This window comes from Marmota monax, unplaced genomic scaffold (assembly GCF_021218885.2).
Source record: "Marmota monax isolate L192 unplaced genomic scaffold, Marmota_monax_Labrador192_F-V1.1 WCK01_AAM20220418_F8-fsc00099, whole genome shotgun sequence".
NCBI classification, from domain to species: Eukaryota; Metazoa; Chordata; class Mammalia; order Rodentia; family Sciuridae; genus Marmota; species Marmota monax.
In genome coordinates, this window is record NW_026692126.1 from 7,028,199 (window position 1) to 7,047,625 (window position 19,427).

General features: G+C 35.6%; 1 protein-coding gene across 2 annotated transcripts in view; it reads left to right on the forward strand.

The window, feature by feature from the left end:
- Positions 1-482: 482 nt before the first annotated feature.
- Aspm (assembly factor for spindle microtubules) overlaps positions 483-19,427 on the forward strand; it is a 56,741-nt gene continuing 37,796 nt past the window's right edge. For both annotated transcript variants that reach the window (XM_046464908.2, XM_046464919.2), the window contains exons 1-5: positions 483-988; positions 2,671-2,814; positions 2,973-4,437; positions 11,010-11,114; positions 11,547-11,693. In XM_046464908.2, coding sequence (XP_046320864.1) covers positions 692-988; positions 2,671-2,814; positions 2,973-4,437; positions 11,010-11,114; positions 11,547-11,693 — 2,158 coding nt within the window. In that variant the 5' untranslated portion in view covers positions 483-691. The remainder of the gene's footprint in view (positions 989-2,670; positions 2,815-2,972; positions 4,438-11,009; positions 11,115-11,546; positions 11,694-19,427) is intronic.

A 19,427-nucleotide genomic window follows, 5' to 3' on the forward strand; every position in this document is an offset into this window, starting at 1 on the left:
CTTCTGCAATGGCCAGCCATTAAAATAAGCATGTTTACTAAACTGTCAATTTAATTGTCTTTATATTTTTCCAATTCAGCTCAGAAAACCGCGGAAGTAAAGTTCATCGATGTAATTCTGGGAGTGGTGGATCAGATGAGTGGAGTGACAAACTATTTTGCCCACTCAACGGTTTTATCTATGGTTGTGCCGGGCAACCGCAATGATTCCTACTTTTACTGTGGAAATGCTGTTACTATCTTTCCTTTATCATAATCTGTTTACAAACTCTAAAGGCAATTTCAATCCTAAACCTGTGCCGTTTCTTTTCCTCTGCAAAGAACGACTGGCGGGTCCCATGCAATCATTTAAACGAGGCGCTGCGGTTTCATTGGCCAGAAGCTGCTGCTCATTGATTGGCCCCCCTGGTGTTGTGGGCGGAGCGCGGAGGTGCCCATTGGCGGAGGCGAAAAATTTAAACGGAGGCAAAAGGCAGGACTAGTTTTGCTCCGTGACTTGAGTTTGCGAGTTTGTGGGGTTGGTATCCTTTTTATTTCTAGGGTGTCGGCTTCTGGAAAACAAAGCGGGGTAAATTCGCTCCGACCATTTCCACGGCCGCGCGGTGAAGCGGTCAGCATCGGTCGGAGGTCCCTGCTCCGGAGCAGCCTGGTAGGGGGTAGGGAAGGAGGCCGGGTCGGGGTCTGAGGCTGCCATGGCGAACCGGCGAGTGGGGCGAACCTGCTGGGAGCTGAGCCCTACGGAACGCCGGCCGCCGGCGGGGCGGCGGGACCCAGCGGCCCAGGAGGAGGCGGCTTCCCCGCCGACGCTGTCTCTCAGCCACTTCTGCAGGTCCCCTTTCCTCTGCTTCGGAGATGTCCGCCTGGGCGCCTCGCGGACGCTGCCCCTGGTCCTGCACAACCCTAACGAGGAGGTGGCTGAGGTGGAGATCTCCCACTTCCCGGCCGCGGACCTGGGCTTCAGCGTGTCTCAGCGTTGTTTCGTGTTGCAGGTATGTCGTGGGGCGGGGCGTGTCTTGGGCTGAGCTTTCTACCCTGTCCTTCCCGCCGCCTCCCTCCGTAGGGATGAAGCTTGGGAAAGGAATGACAAAAATACCCTCAGAGAATAAAGGCAGAGTGTGGTGGCCCTTGACACACATTTTTCCACGCACATATATAATGTTAGGGCACTCAGTTACTTGGGCGGTGACAGTGCATCAAGGCATGCCTACTTATCTTTAACAGCATTTTAAGTAAACTTTATGCAAAAACAACAACAACAACAAAAAAACACAGGCATTTAAAAATATGTTCCGGGTATTTTTAAATACTTTTGGTGTTTTTAAACTAATAGTTGGCACTAAGAGTGCATTCAATTTAATTTTATGACATTTGTTTCAAGAACCTCCCACATAGCTTTTACAGCCTGCTTTGGCCAAAGTACTAGTCCCATTCCCATCACCACAAAAGAGAAAATTTGGTTCTTATTTTGACTGATGTGTCCTTTTAATTGAGTAGATCCTTGGAAAGCATGAAATCATTAACTGGGGGAGTCTAGATGGCTAATAACCACTTCATAAGGCAGTAGTAATTCAAATCTGAGGTCCATTGCCTTCTGTGTCACTGCTCATCTGCACTTCAGAACCTGGCTGGTCTTGTTTATAAATGACTGCTTTTCTTCCTATGGAAAGTTAGATTTCTGTTCTGTATAGTGATACTTTTACTTTTTTTTGTTGTTGTTATAATGTAGAAGTAAAGTTCTTGTTTTCAGAGTAAATTGTTTTACACAGTAAAGATTCTGTATTTGTATTTTCTAAAACAAACTGCTTATGATGTTATATAGATTTACTTTTCAAACAAAAAACTCTTTTTTTCCTCTGACAAACAACCAAGGTTTTGTTTGTTTGTTATTGTTGTTTTGTCATGTCAGGGTTTGGCAGATTCTACTGGACAGGCTGTATGGTGTAGATAGATGTTAAAGTCTAAACTCTGGAGCCAGACTACTTGGGTTCTAATTATTAGCCGTATGACTTTGACAAAGTTTATAGACATTGGTCACTTCATAGTTAACCAGTTGTATGAGATACCTGCAATTGTTCCTGAAACATACAGATTGTTTAACAAAGATCAATTTTATGATGTGGACTGTAGAGGAGTTTGTGAGAAAGAGGAAATTTAGTTGATCATCTTTATGTTTCTTTTTCCACAAAATCTTTATAATACAGGACCATTATATTTGAAATAGAAGTACTGCACATGATAAAGGAGTAGACATTTCAATTTTTTTTTAAAGCCACTCAATTAAAATGATCTGGAGACTATTCTATTGCTTTCATCCAGTTAGATTTTTAAAAAAAAAATTTTTTTTTTAGTTGTCAATGGATTTACATGTAGTGTTGAGAATTGAACCCTGTGCTTCACACATGCAAGGCAAGAGGTCTACCACTGAGCCAGGACACCAGCCCTCATCCAGTTGGATTTTATTATAGTTTTATGTTGTTATGAACCCTGTTAGTGCTGGTGACTATTTTCATTATAATGAAATGAGCAGATCAGGTGGTGGGAAAAATATATTTGACTTACCAAATGCTTTTAGGATTTTAGAGTGTTCATGAATAATAGTTGTTGTATGGTATGCTTTGATTATTTTAATTATATTGTCATAATCATTTAAAATGTATTCTTTTGATTGTAGCCTAAAGAAAAACTAGTTATTTCTGTTAACTGGACACCATTGAAAGAAGGCCGAATAAGAGAGATTGTGACATTTCTTGTAAATGATGTTCTGAAACACCAAGCCATATTGCTAGGAAATGCAGAAGAGCAGAAAAAGAAAAAGGTAATAGTTTAATCATTCTATAATTTACTCCAAGAAAATGTTTCATAATGTGTAAAAATTGTTTTGATGACAAGCCTGAAGTAACATGTATAAATTGCTTATTAAAATAATATTCAATGGTTTTTAATTTCATCAGTATATTTTGTTTGTTTTTACAGAGGAGTCTTTGGAATACCATTAATAAAAAGAAAAATTCAGCCTCTTCAAGTTATAACAAAAAGATTTCAAATGATCAAAACGTTAACAAAACATTTTGTGTTTCTCAAAAAGTTGACAGAATTAGGAGCCCACTACAGGCATGTGAAAATCTGGCTATTAATGAAGCCTGTTCTCCAACAGAAAATAGTTCTTTAACCCTTGAAGAACATAAAATACCTATATCACCTATTAGCCCTGCTTTCCAAGAATGTCATGGTGAAATTTGCTTGCCACTTTCTGTACGTCGGTCTACTACCTACTCATCTCTTCTTGCATGTGAAAATGAGGAACAGTTAAAAGTAGAAGATGCCACCATTTCAAAAGATTTTAATTTTAATGAGGAAGTCATAACTAAAACTTCCTTTCAAAGTGAGGAGAATAGTAAACTTATTCTGACCCCAAACTGTTCTTCAACTTTGAACATTATGCAAAGTCAAGCAAATTTTCTAAGTCCAGATTCTTTTGTAAGTAATAGTCATACAGCTAATAATGAAGTAGGGTTAATGACATTTCTTTCATCAGATACACTTAAAAAAGATAATTCAGAGTCTGTGAATTTGGAATCCAAAAGTATACATGAAATTTACAGAACAATTTTAAGTCCAGATTCTTTCGTAAATGATAATTATGGAGCAAATCAGGATCTAGAGTCAGATTCAGTTAATCCTATTTTATCCCCAAATCAATTTGTAAAAGATAACATGGCACATATATATACCTCTCAGCAAACATGTAAAATATTATCATTATCAAATGAAAATTCTCAGATTGCCCGGTCTCCTCAGCACTGGAGAAAAAATGAAGTTTTGCCATGTAGTCCTGAATATCAGGGTTCAAAAACACCCAAGCCTAATTTTGAAGAACTAAATCCTATAGAAGTGAAGTCAAGTTACTACAATTTTAGAAAACAAATTCACCCTAAATTTTCTGCAGTTCAGGATGTTTCTCGTTATAGCCATAATAAGCAACATAAGAGACGCCCCATACTTTCTAACACAGTTATTAAAAGGAAGACCACCATTGCCAGAGACAATCAAACTGAGATTAATAAACCAAAAGCAAAAAGATGCCTCAACAGTACAGTAGGTAAATGTGAAAAAGTAATAGATCACCCCAAAGAAACAGAAACTTTACATTCTCATCTTCCAATTATCGATTCAGTATTAAGTAAACCTAAATGTTATAAAAGTGAAGTAACTAATTCTACGACAGCTTTAGTTGCTTGTAAAAGAAAAAGTGATGGAAACATGGAAGATACAAATGTGAAGGTTGCTATTATAGAACATATGGATATACCCAAAATCAAAAGAATCCACTTTTCTCCCTTGGAATCGAAAATATCAACTGTTAAAAAAATAAAGATGACAACACCAATCTCAAAACGTACTAGCAACAGAGAGAAATTAAGCCTTAAGAAGAAAACTGGTGAGTATTATTTATAAAATCTCTAGTGTATTTTCTGTTTTGGTTTAGTGAATCTGCTATTGATAAGCTTATATTAACTTGTACTTTTCATTTGTCAAATTGCTCAGTGGAAGACAGAACAAATAGTGTGGGACTAATTTCTGAAATTGTTGCAATCTTGTTTGTTAAACTTTGGATATTTTTTAAAATTTTATTTATTTATTTTTTAGTTGTAGATGGACACAATACTTTTATTTATTTTTTATTTATTTTTATGTGGTCTTGAGAATTGAACCCAATGCCTCACATGTGTGAGGCAAGCACTCTCCCACTGAGTCACAACCCCAGCCCAAACTTTTGATATTTTACTCATGAATTTTCTGCAATAATTCTGTTTTTTTAAAAAATATTATATCCAAATATTTATCTCAATTTGATATTTTTGGTACCTCCTTAAGTTTTACACCCTAAGAAAGTATTTGACATGTCTTGCCTTAGTCCACGCCCTATCTAGAAGGCCCAGTGAAGTTCCTGGCCCGCATACTACCATCGGAAAGATTGTAGGAAAGACCTTTTCATGTCCTGTGCTCCTAATAAGCTTGCTCTGTCTTCGCCTCTGCCCATCCACTTATTGGAAATGAAGATAGGTCCCTAGAGTTCTCCATTTCTTAGAGAAGAATATTTTTCCTTTTCTAGTATTCACAGCTTTATCACACTGCCTCAGAAGCAGACAGGATTAATCCCATCACACTTTTAACCCAAAATACCTCTTCTGACAATCAAGATCCAAGCAGGAAAGTAACCCACACTATGTATTTTACCAGATAATTTGAAAGAATTCTAGGCCTCCTAAGAAATATACACATCTCTCATTTGAACATCCCTCAATTTGAACTGTTTTCTTTCCCCTATTCTGTAAATCCGTCTATATCCTTTGGACTCACTGTTCTTCATTAGCACTTCTTTGCAAACATTCTCCTACCTTGTTACCCTGTTGCAGCCTGACCTTCTCTTGACAACAGTGCTTTCATTATAACCCTCTCAAGTTCTGTCTGCATTCTCTCCTACTTTTATGATTTTGGAGCTCCTGCTGGAATCTTCTAATATCTACTTTTTATTTTTTATCTATTTCCAAACTAATATCCCCTCTCTCCCTTAAAAACAAGCAAAAAGAAAATAACAAAATAGCTTAAAGCTCATTTTTCAGACTTTCTCACCTCTGTCCTCTCTTGATGCAGAGAATGATTCACTCTCAAAATTTTGAATCTTGCTTATTATACTTTTTCTAAAACTACTACTATTATGATTTCAAAATCATTTTAGAATATCTTTCTAATACTCTGGGAATTTAGTTCCAACCTCCTTAGGTCATGCTCTCCTAAAAGCATCTTAATCTCCAGTTACTATCTCTATAAGTTCCACATTTCCTCTAGAACCCAACTTCAACATTGTTTATACCCCACTGTACACATAGTTCTTTAATCCACCACTGTTTCCATGGCCCTCATCTCTGACCTATCTATCTTTCCTAATTCAGCTTGAATTCCATGGTTCAACATAAGCACTTCCTCTGCCTTCCTTCCCTTCATTGTCCATGCAGCAAATTCCAACTGTATTTCAGTCTAACTTTGCCTACTCTATGCCTGAACCTTGCTTGGTTGTTCTTTATGACTACAAACCCCAAGTAATCCCTGAACTCTTTTTATGGCTGTATTTTCCTGGCTTATTGACTTTGCTATAGGGTACCTCACCTTTTTCTCCTGAAACTTCTCTTTCCTCCTGTCTTATGATTGATAATAGTAGCTAACATTAACTGAGTTCTTTTATGTGTCAGACCTAGTTGTGAGTGCCTCACTATTACCTCTTTTAATATTTATGACATTCATGTGCAGTAAATGTTATTTTTACCCATAGCACAATTTTACAAATAGGTACATTAAGATTTGAGTAATTTGCCCATTTTACAGTCAATCAGTGATAAAGCTGGGATTATACCCCAGGTAATGTCAGTTCTGTGATCTTTATCCAAGCTGATGACCCGTTTCCTATTTCACTGAAGGAGTAGAAATATAGATGCTTCTCTGTTTATTAAGGATTACATCCAATAAACCCATTATAATCGACCTTAACAAGAAAAGTTTCAATAAAATAGCAAAAACTGATTGAAGTGGATTCAACAATTTTAGGTGATGAATTGGAAATAACTAATAAAGCTCCTTTCAAAATGATGTTTTACTTCAGAAAATAACTTTTAATTAAGTATAATCTATATGCAAAAATTATACAAATCAGTATATAACTCAGTGAATGATCACAAAGGGAACATTGACTCTATTAAGGAGTTTTGCTTAAAAGAAAATGTAAGCAACATAAGCATAGAGCATAGGCTGAAGGGATAAATGGTCAGTGAGTTCCACACTGTAAATCCAGTGATTATTTCTCAATCTTTTTTTTTTTTTTTTGTACTGAGGATTGAACCCTGGTACATTTAACCACTGAGCCTCAGCCCTTTCCTGTATCTTATTTGGAGGGTCTGGCCAAGTTGCTTAGGGTCTCCCTTAGTTGATGAGGCTGGCTTTGAACTCATGATCCTCCTTCCTGAGCTTCCCAAAGTGCTGGGATTACAGGCGTGCACCACCATGCCTGGCTATTCTCAATCTTCATCTTGAACTATTTGTAAACAGTTTGGAGCCTTGAACCTCTGTCTTCTTGGAACATTTTATCTTGCCATTCTCATTCTCCTGGTTTTCTTCCTTCTTCATGGACTGCTCCCTTTCAGTTTTCTTTGTGGGAAGTTTCTTATTTCCCTTACACTTTGGATTACAGAGAGCTAGTCATTAAACATTTTTATATTTTTACTCATTCTCTTAATGATCTCATCTTATATCATAGCTTTCAATACTATCTATAATGTAGACCTCCCGTATATTTCTTCAAGATGGGCCTCTAATGTATAGACTCATATTTTCAACATAGGATATTTCTACTTGACTGTATAATAATCTTTATTACTTAATTCATGCAAAACTAAACCTTTGTTATCTTCACTCCCCAAACAGACCCTCCTGGTTTTCATTTCCCATCTCTGTAAATGATACATCTATTATTTCTCAATAGTGAGGCCCAAAGCTGTGGAATTGTCCTTATTTGTGTTTCTCTCTCATCCTTTCTTTATAAACTCAAATGCAGATCTGATTCTAAACTCAGTCCACCAACAAATTTTCTCTTTCCTTCAAATATAATCATAATCTGATCACTTCTCACTCACCATTGAATGGCACCGTTTGGGCCAGTCTTTGTCATTGCAGGATGTGCAAACAGATCTCCTTGCTTTCACCCTTGACTTTTCCATGGTCTGCGAACCCACATACTACTTTTAAAATATTAGAGGCTTGGACTGTTCAGTTCCATAACATCTAAGGACTTCCTGTTACAATGAAAGCCAAAATTCCTACAGTGGTTTACAGGTCCCTATAACATCAATATTATGACCTTTTGACTTTCCAGCCTCTTACTTTTCTCTTTCCCTTGCTCACTGTTTTTTACCACTTTGGCTTCCTTGTAGTCCTTGAAACTTCAAATATGCTCTGTCCTCAGGGTATTTTTAGTTTGTTGTTTTCTCTAACTAGAATGACCTTTTTATTTAGTTCACTCATCATCGTATCATGTTCAAAACAGTGACTTGACCCAGGTTCTCAAACGCTACCGAATATTTAGAGTCACAGTTTAAACTTAGGTTTACCTAGCTACAACATAAATGTTTTTTTTTTTTTTCCACCATTCTTGTTAAACTATTGGGGTTTAAATGGAAGAAAAGCTAAATAAAAGTTTTTATTTGGGGTAACGACCAAGGATTATAGTGATAGCACAATGGGATTCACTGGCTTCAAAGTTCTGTGCCAATGTATAATTATTAAAACAACTCTTCTAATTTTCCACTATGTGGTGTTTTTCTTCCTTGCTCAGGAAACTCCAATGGTGCTGTACTGTTATCAGATGATTTACAAAATTATTATTCTGTCATTTTAGGTCATCAGTTATATGATCTCTGTTTATCTAGCCAGATATCTTTATTCACCATTCTGTCTGTGTATCCTCTTACTAACATTCATATCTGTTTTTCTCTCATTAATTCAATCCTTTATTTCAAGTACTATAACCAACTTTTGTTAATACTGTTCTCTAATGAATTTCCCTCTAATTATATTCCCTTAGAAACTAAATACAGCTTATGTGACATCTTGAACCTACCTGTTAGTTCTATTTCTTGCTTTACTGTTTTTTTGTAGATATGTTCTGATCCAATAACAAATTATTTGATTCTAAGAAACATATCCATTTTGGTCTCCTGCAAGGTTTACAACAAATGAACAGAATGAATTCGTGAATGAATGAATGAACAAAGACCACTGAATTTTTGACACTCAAACCCGTACCTGTTTTTGAGGCGGCCACGTGGTTGAACCTCTTTGTTAGGTTTAGAGAGAACTGTACATATTTGGTATCTGATATATGAGCCCATAGAAGAGCCAGTAATTCACTAAGAGCTGCTCTTGCTTCTTTCTCTTCTGACAAACAATTCTCCAGATATATTTCTTCAACACTAATGAGGCCCCTTAATAAAGCACATATTAAGTGTTCATACATTGTTTAGGCTCTGTTTTCCCAGGGAAAAAATATAATTTGTATCCTCAAGCTACTCCCAGTTTTAATGATTAAGCTCTGCCCAGGGAATTATTGAAGCATAAAAGCAGAGATGTTGTATGAATGGCAAAGAATATGATAAGGTACTAATGCAGGCTTCCTAATGAATAAAATGATTTCAATGCGGAGGACTAGCTTGTTGAAGGTTGCAAAGTGAGTCTCCCTATTATGTTTTAAATGTTCAAATAAAAAGAAAATTATAACTTAATAAATGTTATAACTTGATCATGTTCCTTATCTTCATAATAGGTATAGATTTGAGATTCATCTAAAACAAGAGTAAGCAGATTTTTTTTTTTTTTTTTTTAGGGATTTTTAAAAAATGACTTTTTAAATACCTTTATCTTATTTATTTATTTTTATGTGGTGCTGAGGATCGAACCCAGGGCTTCACACATGCTAGCAAGTGCTCTTTCACTTGCCCACTACAACCCCAGCCCCTTTTTCTTTCATGGTTCAGATAATAAATATTTTTGGCTATGCAGGCCATATTTCTATCACAACTATTTAGCTCTGCCATTAACAATGTGCCTGTGTTCTAATAATTTTTTATTTATAGTCACTGAAATTTGAATTTCATGTAGTTTTTATGTCATCAAATATTATTCATTTCCCCCCATTCATTTACAAATGTAAAAACTATTCTTTGCTTATAGAACATACAAAAGAAGATTGTGCTGGATTTTACACATGGGCTATAGTTTGCTCTAATTAGGAAAGATGCTTACATTTAGTAGCAGAATATGCTGGTATGAAACCTGCTTTTGAGAGAGTGAACTGCTACTCCTATTGGTATTTGCTACTATGAATTTTATTGCCTTTTCCTTTATAATTACTTGCTATTTATTAATCATGTGAGCTATATACTTGGGAATCAGTCTGTTCTCATTCTTCACCACTTTCCTAGTGAGTTGGTATTAAGACTTATTGTTTCGACTATTAAAACAACTCTGCTCTGTTTCCTACCTTTGTTAAAAATTATTTTATCATATCTAACTTGGCTAATAACTACCTGGTAATTTTTTATCTTTAGTCATAACCCCATTCATTTTCTTGCTTATACTATTTTCAAAAATAAAGATGAAGGTGTTATTTCTTGGAATAAAATCTGTCACTGAAATAGAGGGTACTTCAAACTTGTTAATAGTGCAGGCTCTAGAACTTGACTACCCAGGTTCAAACCCCTGCTGCTTCCTAACTTATGTGACCTCTAAGCCCTAGATTCCTAATTATGTAAATTTTGGATAGTTATAGTACTGTTTTCATAGATTTATTGTGATAATTATATGAGTGAAAGATTGATACTTAATAGCTCTTGGCATAGTATATTCAATTATTAGCTGCCACTATTATTAATATTGTTGAACTCTTCCCTTCCTCTTCCAACTTCTTTTATGTAATTTCTTATATGTGTTTATTCTTTGTTGTATCCTTGTTATAGTTTTGTCAGCAAGCCATATCCCTTGTGCTTAATATTCATTTTAGGAGTTAGCACATGTATATTTTCATCCAGAAGGTCTTTTATGCCCTTTTTAAACTTTTTCTGTATTAGACTTAACTGCCTATAAGCTGTGACAATTATCTTTCTATTCTGTATTTTCCCTGTACCTAACACAGTCTGGAATATATGCACATAGTCAATTGTGGTTAAATCTGGACAGTAACTTCTGTAGACAAAAATTAAATGTGTTTTTTTGGTCTGTATATTCTAGATGTTGGTTTCATTGACCACTAAGTTCGTAATATTAGTATCTGAAGCATAGTAATTATTAAGTATTTGCTAAATGAATATGATTATGAAGAACCCATACTTTTAATTTTAAATGAGCTACCAACTTTGGGAATTTTATTTTTTAATGCTATTAATTTTGTTTTCTAATGTATTTTAGATTCAATGGCATTCAAAACGCCTATTTCTAAAACAAACAAAAGGATAAAACCCATTGTTGCTGTGGCACAGTCTAATTTGACCTTCATAAAACCATTAAAAGCAGGTAAGTGCTTATTATATTTAAACTGAAAATATAGTTTATTATATTTAATCTGAAAAAGTGACATGGAATGAAGCATCAATTTCATTTCAAATGGAAATGAGTTTTTTAAAAAATTTGAATAAAGGCCTTGAAGAATTTTTAAAGCGTGTATGCAAATTATAATTAAGGTATTCTATCAGATTTTACTGAAATTGCTTCATGGTAGGTTAGGATTTTTAAATAATCAGGGAATTTTGTTTTATTCCCTATCATTTTGCTTGATCACATTTCATACCCAAAATGTTTTCAAGTCTTTGCAGCAAGTAGTGAAAAGCAAATATTGTTCAGTTTTTTTATTATGGTTTCATTAGTTTAAAAAAAAGTTATTTTTCTATATATTGTACAGTAATTTACTAGAAATTTTCATATGTAATAATCTAGTTGTATTCTTAGATATTCCTAGACACTCAATGCCATTTGCTGCAAAAAACATGTTTTATGATGAGCGCTGGAAGGAAAAACAGGAACAAGGATTCACTTGGTGGCTAAATTTTATATTAACTCCGGATGACTTCACTGTAAAAACAAGTATTTCTGAAGGTAAACATTAAGTTAATGTTTAAATTTAATAATACTCTTGTTTTAGCAGACCAAAATTTGACAGGATTTGTCATTCTTTAATAATATATACTTTACTTATTACGTTATATTTCACTAATTTATTGACCTAAGTTTTTAAGATTGTGTAGGTAATTTTTCTTACATAGGTTGACATGAATAGATTTTCTGTACTAAAAGTACTGAAACTTGCTTTTTCTTTTTACCTTCCATTCTATCATTTTATCAGCCAATGTAAGCAGTCCTTTGTGGCCTGAACATTTTGGATGTATTGACTCCACTGTTAATACCTTAGTTTAAGGAGTAGGTCAGAAAACTGCATAGTACAGGGACTGTGAGAGACAATTCAGATGAAATTTTAAAACACTGCAGTGTTTATTCTGGAAGAGAAGACTTGGGTGTGGGATAAGGTAGAAGCATGACACTTTGAAACATTTGAAGCATTTTCTTCTGAAAGAGAAAGAAATCTAACTTTTGTGTATTCTTCATAGAAATTATAGGAATCCATTTCAGATAACCAAAATGATTTTAGTTATCAAACCATTGTGTAATCTTGCAAAACGGTGATTTCCCCATTGTTGCAATGTTCAAACAGACCATATTTCACATTTACCAGAGAAACGTGTAGGATTTCTTCTATTAGATGCAGAGTCTCTGGTTTAATTCCTAGTTCCTTGATCCATTTTGAGTTAAGTTTTGTGCATGGTGAGAGATAGGGGTTTAATTTCATTTTGTTGCCTATCGATTTCTAGTTTTCCCATCAACATTTGTTGAAGAAGCTATCTTTCTCCAATGTATATTTTTGGCGCCTTTGTCTAATATAATTGTAATCATATGATTCTGTGTTCTCTATTCTGTACCATTGGTCTACCAGTCTGTTTTGGTGCCAATACCATGCTGCTTTTGTTACTATTGCTCTGTAGTGTAGTTTAAGTTTGAGTTCTGGTATAGTGATGCCACCTGCTTCACTCTTCTTTCTAAGGATTGCTTTTGCTATTATTTTTCCAGATGAATTTCATGACTTCTTTTTCTATTTCTATGAGGAGTATCATTGGGATTATGATTAGAATTGCATTAAATCTGTATAGTGCTTTTGGTATTATGATCATTTTGACAATGTTAATTCTGCCTATCCAAGAACAAGGTAGATCTTTCTGTCTTCTAAGGTCTTCTTTAATTTCTTTCTTTAGCGTTCTATAGTTTTCGTTGTAGAGGTCTTGCACCTCCTTTATTAAATTTTGATTCTCAAGTATTTTATTCTTTTTTTGAGGTTATTGTAAACAGGATAGTTTTTCTCATTTCCCTTTCAGAGGATTTGTCACCGATATACAGAAATGCATTTGATTTATGGGAATTGATTTTGTATCCTGGTACTTTGCTGAATTCATTTTACTAGTTTTCTGGTGGAGTTTTTTGGATCTTCTAGGTATAGAAGAATCATAGGCAAATAGTGCTAATTTGAGTTCTTCTTTTCCTATCTGTATCCCTTTAATTTCTTTCATCTAATTCCTCTGACCAGTGTTTCAAGAACTATGTTAAATAGAAGTGGTGAAAGAGGGCATCCCTGTCTTGTTCCAGTTTTTAGAGGAAATGCCTTTACTGTTTCTCCATTTCAAATGATGTTGGCCTGGGGCTTAGGCTTATCATAGATAGCTTTTATGATGTTGAGATATATTCCTGTTATCCCTATTTTTCTAGTGCTTTGAACATGTATAGGTACTGTATTTTGTCAAATGCTTATTTTGCATCTATTGAGATGATCATATGATTCTTTAAGTCTATTGATGTAATGAATTGCATTTATTGATTTCCATATATTGAGTCAGCCTTGCATCCCTGGTATGAAACCCACTTGATCTTGGTACAGTATCTTTTTGATATGTTTTTGTATTCAATTTGCCAGAATCTTATTGAGAATTTTTGCATCTATGTTCATTAGAGATATTGGTCTGAAGTTTTATTTCTTCGATGTGTCTTTGCCTGGTTTTGGAATGAGGGTGATATTGGCCTCACAGAATGAATTTGGAAGTGCTCCTTCTTTTTCTATTTCACAGAATAATTTATAGAGTATTGGTATTAGTTCTTTAGAACTCAATTGTGTATTCATCTGGTCCTGGGCTTTTTTTGGTTGGTAGGCTTCTGATGGCGTCTCCTATTAATATGTTTAAATTGTGTATATCATCCTGATATTCAACTTGGGCAACTCATATGCCTCTAGAAATTTGTCAGTGCCTTTGATATTCTCTATTATATTGGAGTACAAGTTTTTAAAATAATATCTAATTATCTTCTGTATTTCTGTAGTGTCTGTTGTGATATTTCCTTTTTCATCATGTTCATTCGTAATTTGAATTTTCTCTCTCCTCTCTTTGTCAGCATGGCTAAGGGTTTGTTAATTTTATTCATTTTTTCGAAGAACCAAGTTTTTGTTCTGTTAATATTTTCTTCTTTTTTTATTGGTTGTTCGAAACATTACAAAGCTCTTGACATATCATATTTCATACATTAGATTCAAGTTGGTTATGAACTCCCAATTTTACCCCAAATACAGATTGCAGAATCACATCGGTTACACATCCACAGTTTTACATAATGCCCTATTAGTAACTGTTGTATTCTGCTACCTTTCCTATCCTCTACTATCCCCCCTCCCCTCCCCTCCCATCTTCTCTCTCTACCCCATCTACTGTAATTCATTTCTCTCCTTGTTTATTTTCCCATTCCCCTTACAACCTCTTATATGTAATTTTGTATAACAATGAGGGTCTCCCTCCATTACCATGCAATTTCCCTTTTCTCTCCCTTTCCCTCCCACCTCATGTCTCTGTTTAATGTTAATCTTTTCTTCCTGCTCTTCCTCCCTGCTCTGTTCTTAGTTGCTCTCATTATATCAAATAAGACATTTGGTATTTGTTTTTTAGGGATTGGCTAGCTTCACTAAGCATAATCTGCTCTAGTGCCATCCATTTCCCTGCAAATTCCATGATTTTGTCATTTTTTAGTGCTGCGTAATACTCCATGGTGTATAAATGCCACATTTTTTTTATCCATTCATCTATTGAAGGGCATCTGGGTTGGTTCCACAGTCTAGCAATTGTGAATTGTGCTGCTATGAACATCGATGTGGCAGTATCCCTGTAGTACGCTCTTTTAAGGTCTTCAGGGAATAGTCCGAGAAGGGCAATAGCTGGGTCAAATGGTGGTTCCATTCCCAGCTTTCCCAGGAATCTCCATACTGCTTTCCAAATTGGCCGCACCAGTTTGCAGTCCCACCAGCAATGTACAAGAGTACCCTTTTCCCCACATCCTTGCCAGCACTTGTTGTTGTTTGACTTCATACTGGCTGCCAATCTTACTGGAGTGAGATGGTATCTTAGGGTGGTTTTGATTTGCATTTCTCTGACTGCTAGAGATGGTGATGAGTTCTGTTAATATTTTCAATTGTTTCTTTTGTTTCAATTTCATTGATTTTGGCTGTGATTTTAAATATTTCCTTAAATATGTCTTCTATTGCTTTTGGTGTTGGTTTGTTGTTCTTTTTCTAAGGCTTTGAGATGTAATGTTAAGTCATTTATTTGTTGACTTTTTCTTCTTTTAAGGAATGAACTCCATGCAATGAACTTTTCTTAGAACTGCTTTCATAGTGTTCCAGAGATTTTGATATGTTGTATCTGTGTTCTCATTTACCTCTAAGAATTTTTTAATCTCCTCCTTGATGTCTTTCGCAACTCATTGTTCATTTAGTAGCATATTATTTAGTCTCCAGTTATTGGAATAGTTTGTATTTCTTATTTTATCATTAATTTCTAATTTCATTCCAGTATGATCTGATAATTCTATCAGTATGATCTGATAATTCTATCAGGGTAGTATCTCTACTTTTTTGTATTTGTTAACAGTTACTTTGTGGCATAATATATGGTCTGTTTTAGAGAAGGATCCATGTGTGTTTAGAGAAGAAAGTATATTTTCTCATTGAAGGATGAAATATTCTATATATGTCAATTAAGTCTAGGTTATTGAGTATATTATTGAGTCCTATATTTTCTTTGTTCAGCTTTTGTTTGGAAGACCTATCCAGTGGTGTAAGAGGTGTGTTAAAGTCACCAAAATTATTATGTTGTGGTCAGTTTGACTCTTGAACTTGAGAAGAGTTTGTTTGATGAACATAAATGCTCCATTATTTGGGGCATATATATTTAAAATTGTTATGTCTGGTTGGTATATGGTTCACTTGAGCAGTATGAAATGTTCTTGTTAGTCCCTTTTGATTAACTTTAGCTAAAGTCTACTTTATTTGATATGAGGATGGAAACCCCTGCTTGCTTCTGCAATCCATGTGAGTGGTATGATTTTTCCCAACCTTTTACCTTCAGTCTATGAAATGAGTCTATTGAAAACAGAATATTGTTCAGTCTTTTTTTGATCCAATCAGCTAGCCTATGTCTTTTGATTAGTGAATATAGGCCATTAACATCAGGGTTATTATTGAGATATGATTTGTATTCCCAGCCACTTTTGTTTATTTTTGCTATTTAACTTGACTTGGTTTTCCTTTGATTAGCTTTTCCTTTAGTGTAATACCTACCTTTGCTGATTTTTATTGTTGTTTTTCATTTTCTCTTCATAAAATAGTTTGCCAAGGATGTTCTGTAGTAGAGGTTTTCTAGCTGTAAATTCTTTTGACGTTTGTTTATCATGGAAGATATTTATTTCATCATCAAATCTAAAGCTTAGTTTTTTGCTGGATACAAAATTCTTAGTTGGCATCCATTTTTTTTTTTTTTTCAAAGCTTGATATATGTTGTTATAGGATCTTCTAGCTTTCAGGGTCTGGGTTGAAAAATCTGCACATAACCTAATTGGGTCCCCCTATATGTAATCTGATTCCTTTCTCTCGTGGCTTTTAATATTCTCTCCTTATTCTGTATGTTAGGCATTTTTATTATAATGTGCCTTGGTGTGAATCTGTTGTGATTTTGTACATTTGGTGTCCTGTAAACCTCTTGAATTTGGTTTTCCAATTCGTTCTTTATGTTTGAAAATTTTTCTGCATTATTTCATTGAATAGATTGTTCATTCCTTTGTTTTGGAACTATGCCTTCTTCTATCCCAATAAGTCTTAAATTTGGTCTTTTTATGCTATCCCATATTTCTTGAATGCTCTGCTCATGGTTTCTTATTATTTTCACTGTGTGGTCTACATTCTTTTCAAGATTATATATTTTTTCTTCATTGTCCGAGGTCCTGTCTTCCAAGTGGTCTAATCTGTTGGTGATGCTTTCAATTGAACTTTTAATTTGTTTCTGTCATTTCAAGGATTTTTTTTTTTTGAGAGAGAGAGAGAGAGAGAGAATGAATTTTTAATATTTTTTAGTTTTCGGTGGACACAACATCTTTATTTTTTTTTATGTGGTGCTGAGGATCAAACCCAGCGTATGCCCAGGTGAACGCGCTGCCGCTTGAGCCACATCCTCAGCCTCTCATTTCAAGGATTTTTGTTTGGTTTTTCTTTAGAACCTCTATCTCCCTATTGAAGTAATCTTTTGCTTCCTGTATTTGCTTATGTGGCTCTTTGTCAAGATGATTTTTTTTGCTGCCTGTATTTGCTCTCTTATATCATCCTTTAATTCACAAAACATTTTAACTATATACATCCTGAACTCCTTCTCTGTCATTTCATCTGCTGTGCTGGCCATGGATTCTAATAATGTGGTATCTTCATTTGTTTGTGGCACCTTCTTCCCTTGTCTTTTCATGTTGCTTTTGTGTCTTCCTTTTTAGCTCTGTGGATCCAAGGCGTTATCATTTTTATCCCATAGGCTTATAGTGCTCCTGTAGGGTTCCAGAACCTCTCCTGAGGGAAAGGACAATGTTAACAAATATAAACAAAATACCACCTAAAAACAAATATTTGTTATTAAGATATTTACAGTTTGGTCACAGTGTACAGAAATGGTAAATTCAAGTATTATCTATAATATAATCAGTAGGTTTGTAAAAGGGTTTACAATTTCTGATGGTGGGCAAAGAACCCGGGGTGAGGTGTAGGAAGATATGTTGAGGAGGTATGAGATGAGGATATAGAGTTAATCTTAGGATGTGTGAAAGAGAAATCTAAAGAAGAATGTTAGTAGCAGGAGAATAGAGAGGTAGTAATTTGGGGTAGACAAGTAAGAGGAAAGACATAGAATACATAAAACAAACACATGTATATTAAGAAAAATTTAAAAATGTTAAAATAATAAAAATTGGAGAGAAAGAAAAAAAAGAATATACAACACAACTGTAATATACTATTCAGTTACGAGTCCTCAATATCCTAATTCATGCAAAGTACTTGCTTTCACATATGTTGGGGATGTGAGGGCAGGAGAATAAAGAGGGAGAAGAAAGAAAAAAAATCTCAAAGGAAGAAATAAGGATTGTTTTGGTTGGGGATGAGAATCTTTCCTGCTTCCCTTCTCATCCAGTAGGTGGGGTTGTCTGTTCTTAGTTAGTATCTCTGCCCTCATGATGGTGGGGGTTACCAGGGTGTGAGGGTTGGTCTTGTGTGCAGGGCACCTGGAAGTTGGGTTTGGCACTCCAGTCGGGAGACTGCACCTCAAGGATCTCCTTTGGCATCTATCTGCTCCTGTCATATGGGTGCTGGGTCTTATCTCCTTATCTCACCTGTAGACCTCACAGTTCCTGCCCTCTAAATTAGTCTCTAAAGTGTATCTCCCTCACCCTCTCCCTTTCTATTTCCTAATCAGGAGCCTTTCTCCAGAGGTTCTTGTATGTTGCACTCTGGTGGCTGTCACAGAGGGCTGTTTTTTATTGCACTGTTCCAAGTTAGCAGCTGCTGGCGATTGGGAGGAATTAGAAAACTATGGGTACGTGGCTATTTGGTGTTCCAAACTGGTAGTTGCCCCAACTAACGATGGTGATGAAGATAACCCAAGATGGAGGCAGCTGCTTTCTGGGATGGGGTGGGGTAGCCAGGAGATGTGTTGTGATTGGTTCAGATGAGCTCTGTAGCATGCAGTGTTGCAGCTCTCAGCTTTTTTTCAGAGCTTCTGATGCCCCCAGGTGCAGGCCGGCTACCACAAGTAGGGGACTAAGGCAGTAGCTGCCGAGTCCCAAGATGGAGGCGACCGAGGGAGCCCCACATTGGAAGATGGGGGTCCACATGGGAGTGGTAGCTGGAGTTCCTGCATGGGTAGCAGCTGAGTGTACTTCGTGGGAGCGGCGTCTGGGAATTCTGCGCTGGTGCTGATGCCCGTGGTTCCACTAAGGCACCTTGTGACCTGCGTGAGCAAGTAGTCAGGAGTCAGAAGTCCTTTTCTAAAGCTGAGGCCTGGGGCACAGAATGCTGCCTCCCTCTGGTCTACCATCTTGGATCTGAGCAAAAATCACATTCTTTAGGAGCTTAACTTTATTTAATTAATTTATAAAAATGATGGAAAATAAGCCAGTTCAAAGGTCATTTAATATTCTGGATTAGAGAAGCTAATATTTAAAATGTTGGTGGTAGCAGGTAGTGCTAACAGGTTGTAGAGATATATTGGCCCAAGGTACTTAGTGAATGATGACAACTACATTTTAAGATTAGAGAATCAGAAGAAAACTTGGAAGGAGTGGGAAATGGATTCCATTTTTATCATCTTAAGTTGGATTTTATTGCTGAATTTAAGAATTTATGATATTTTTTAACCAGAAACATTTATCCTTTTT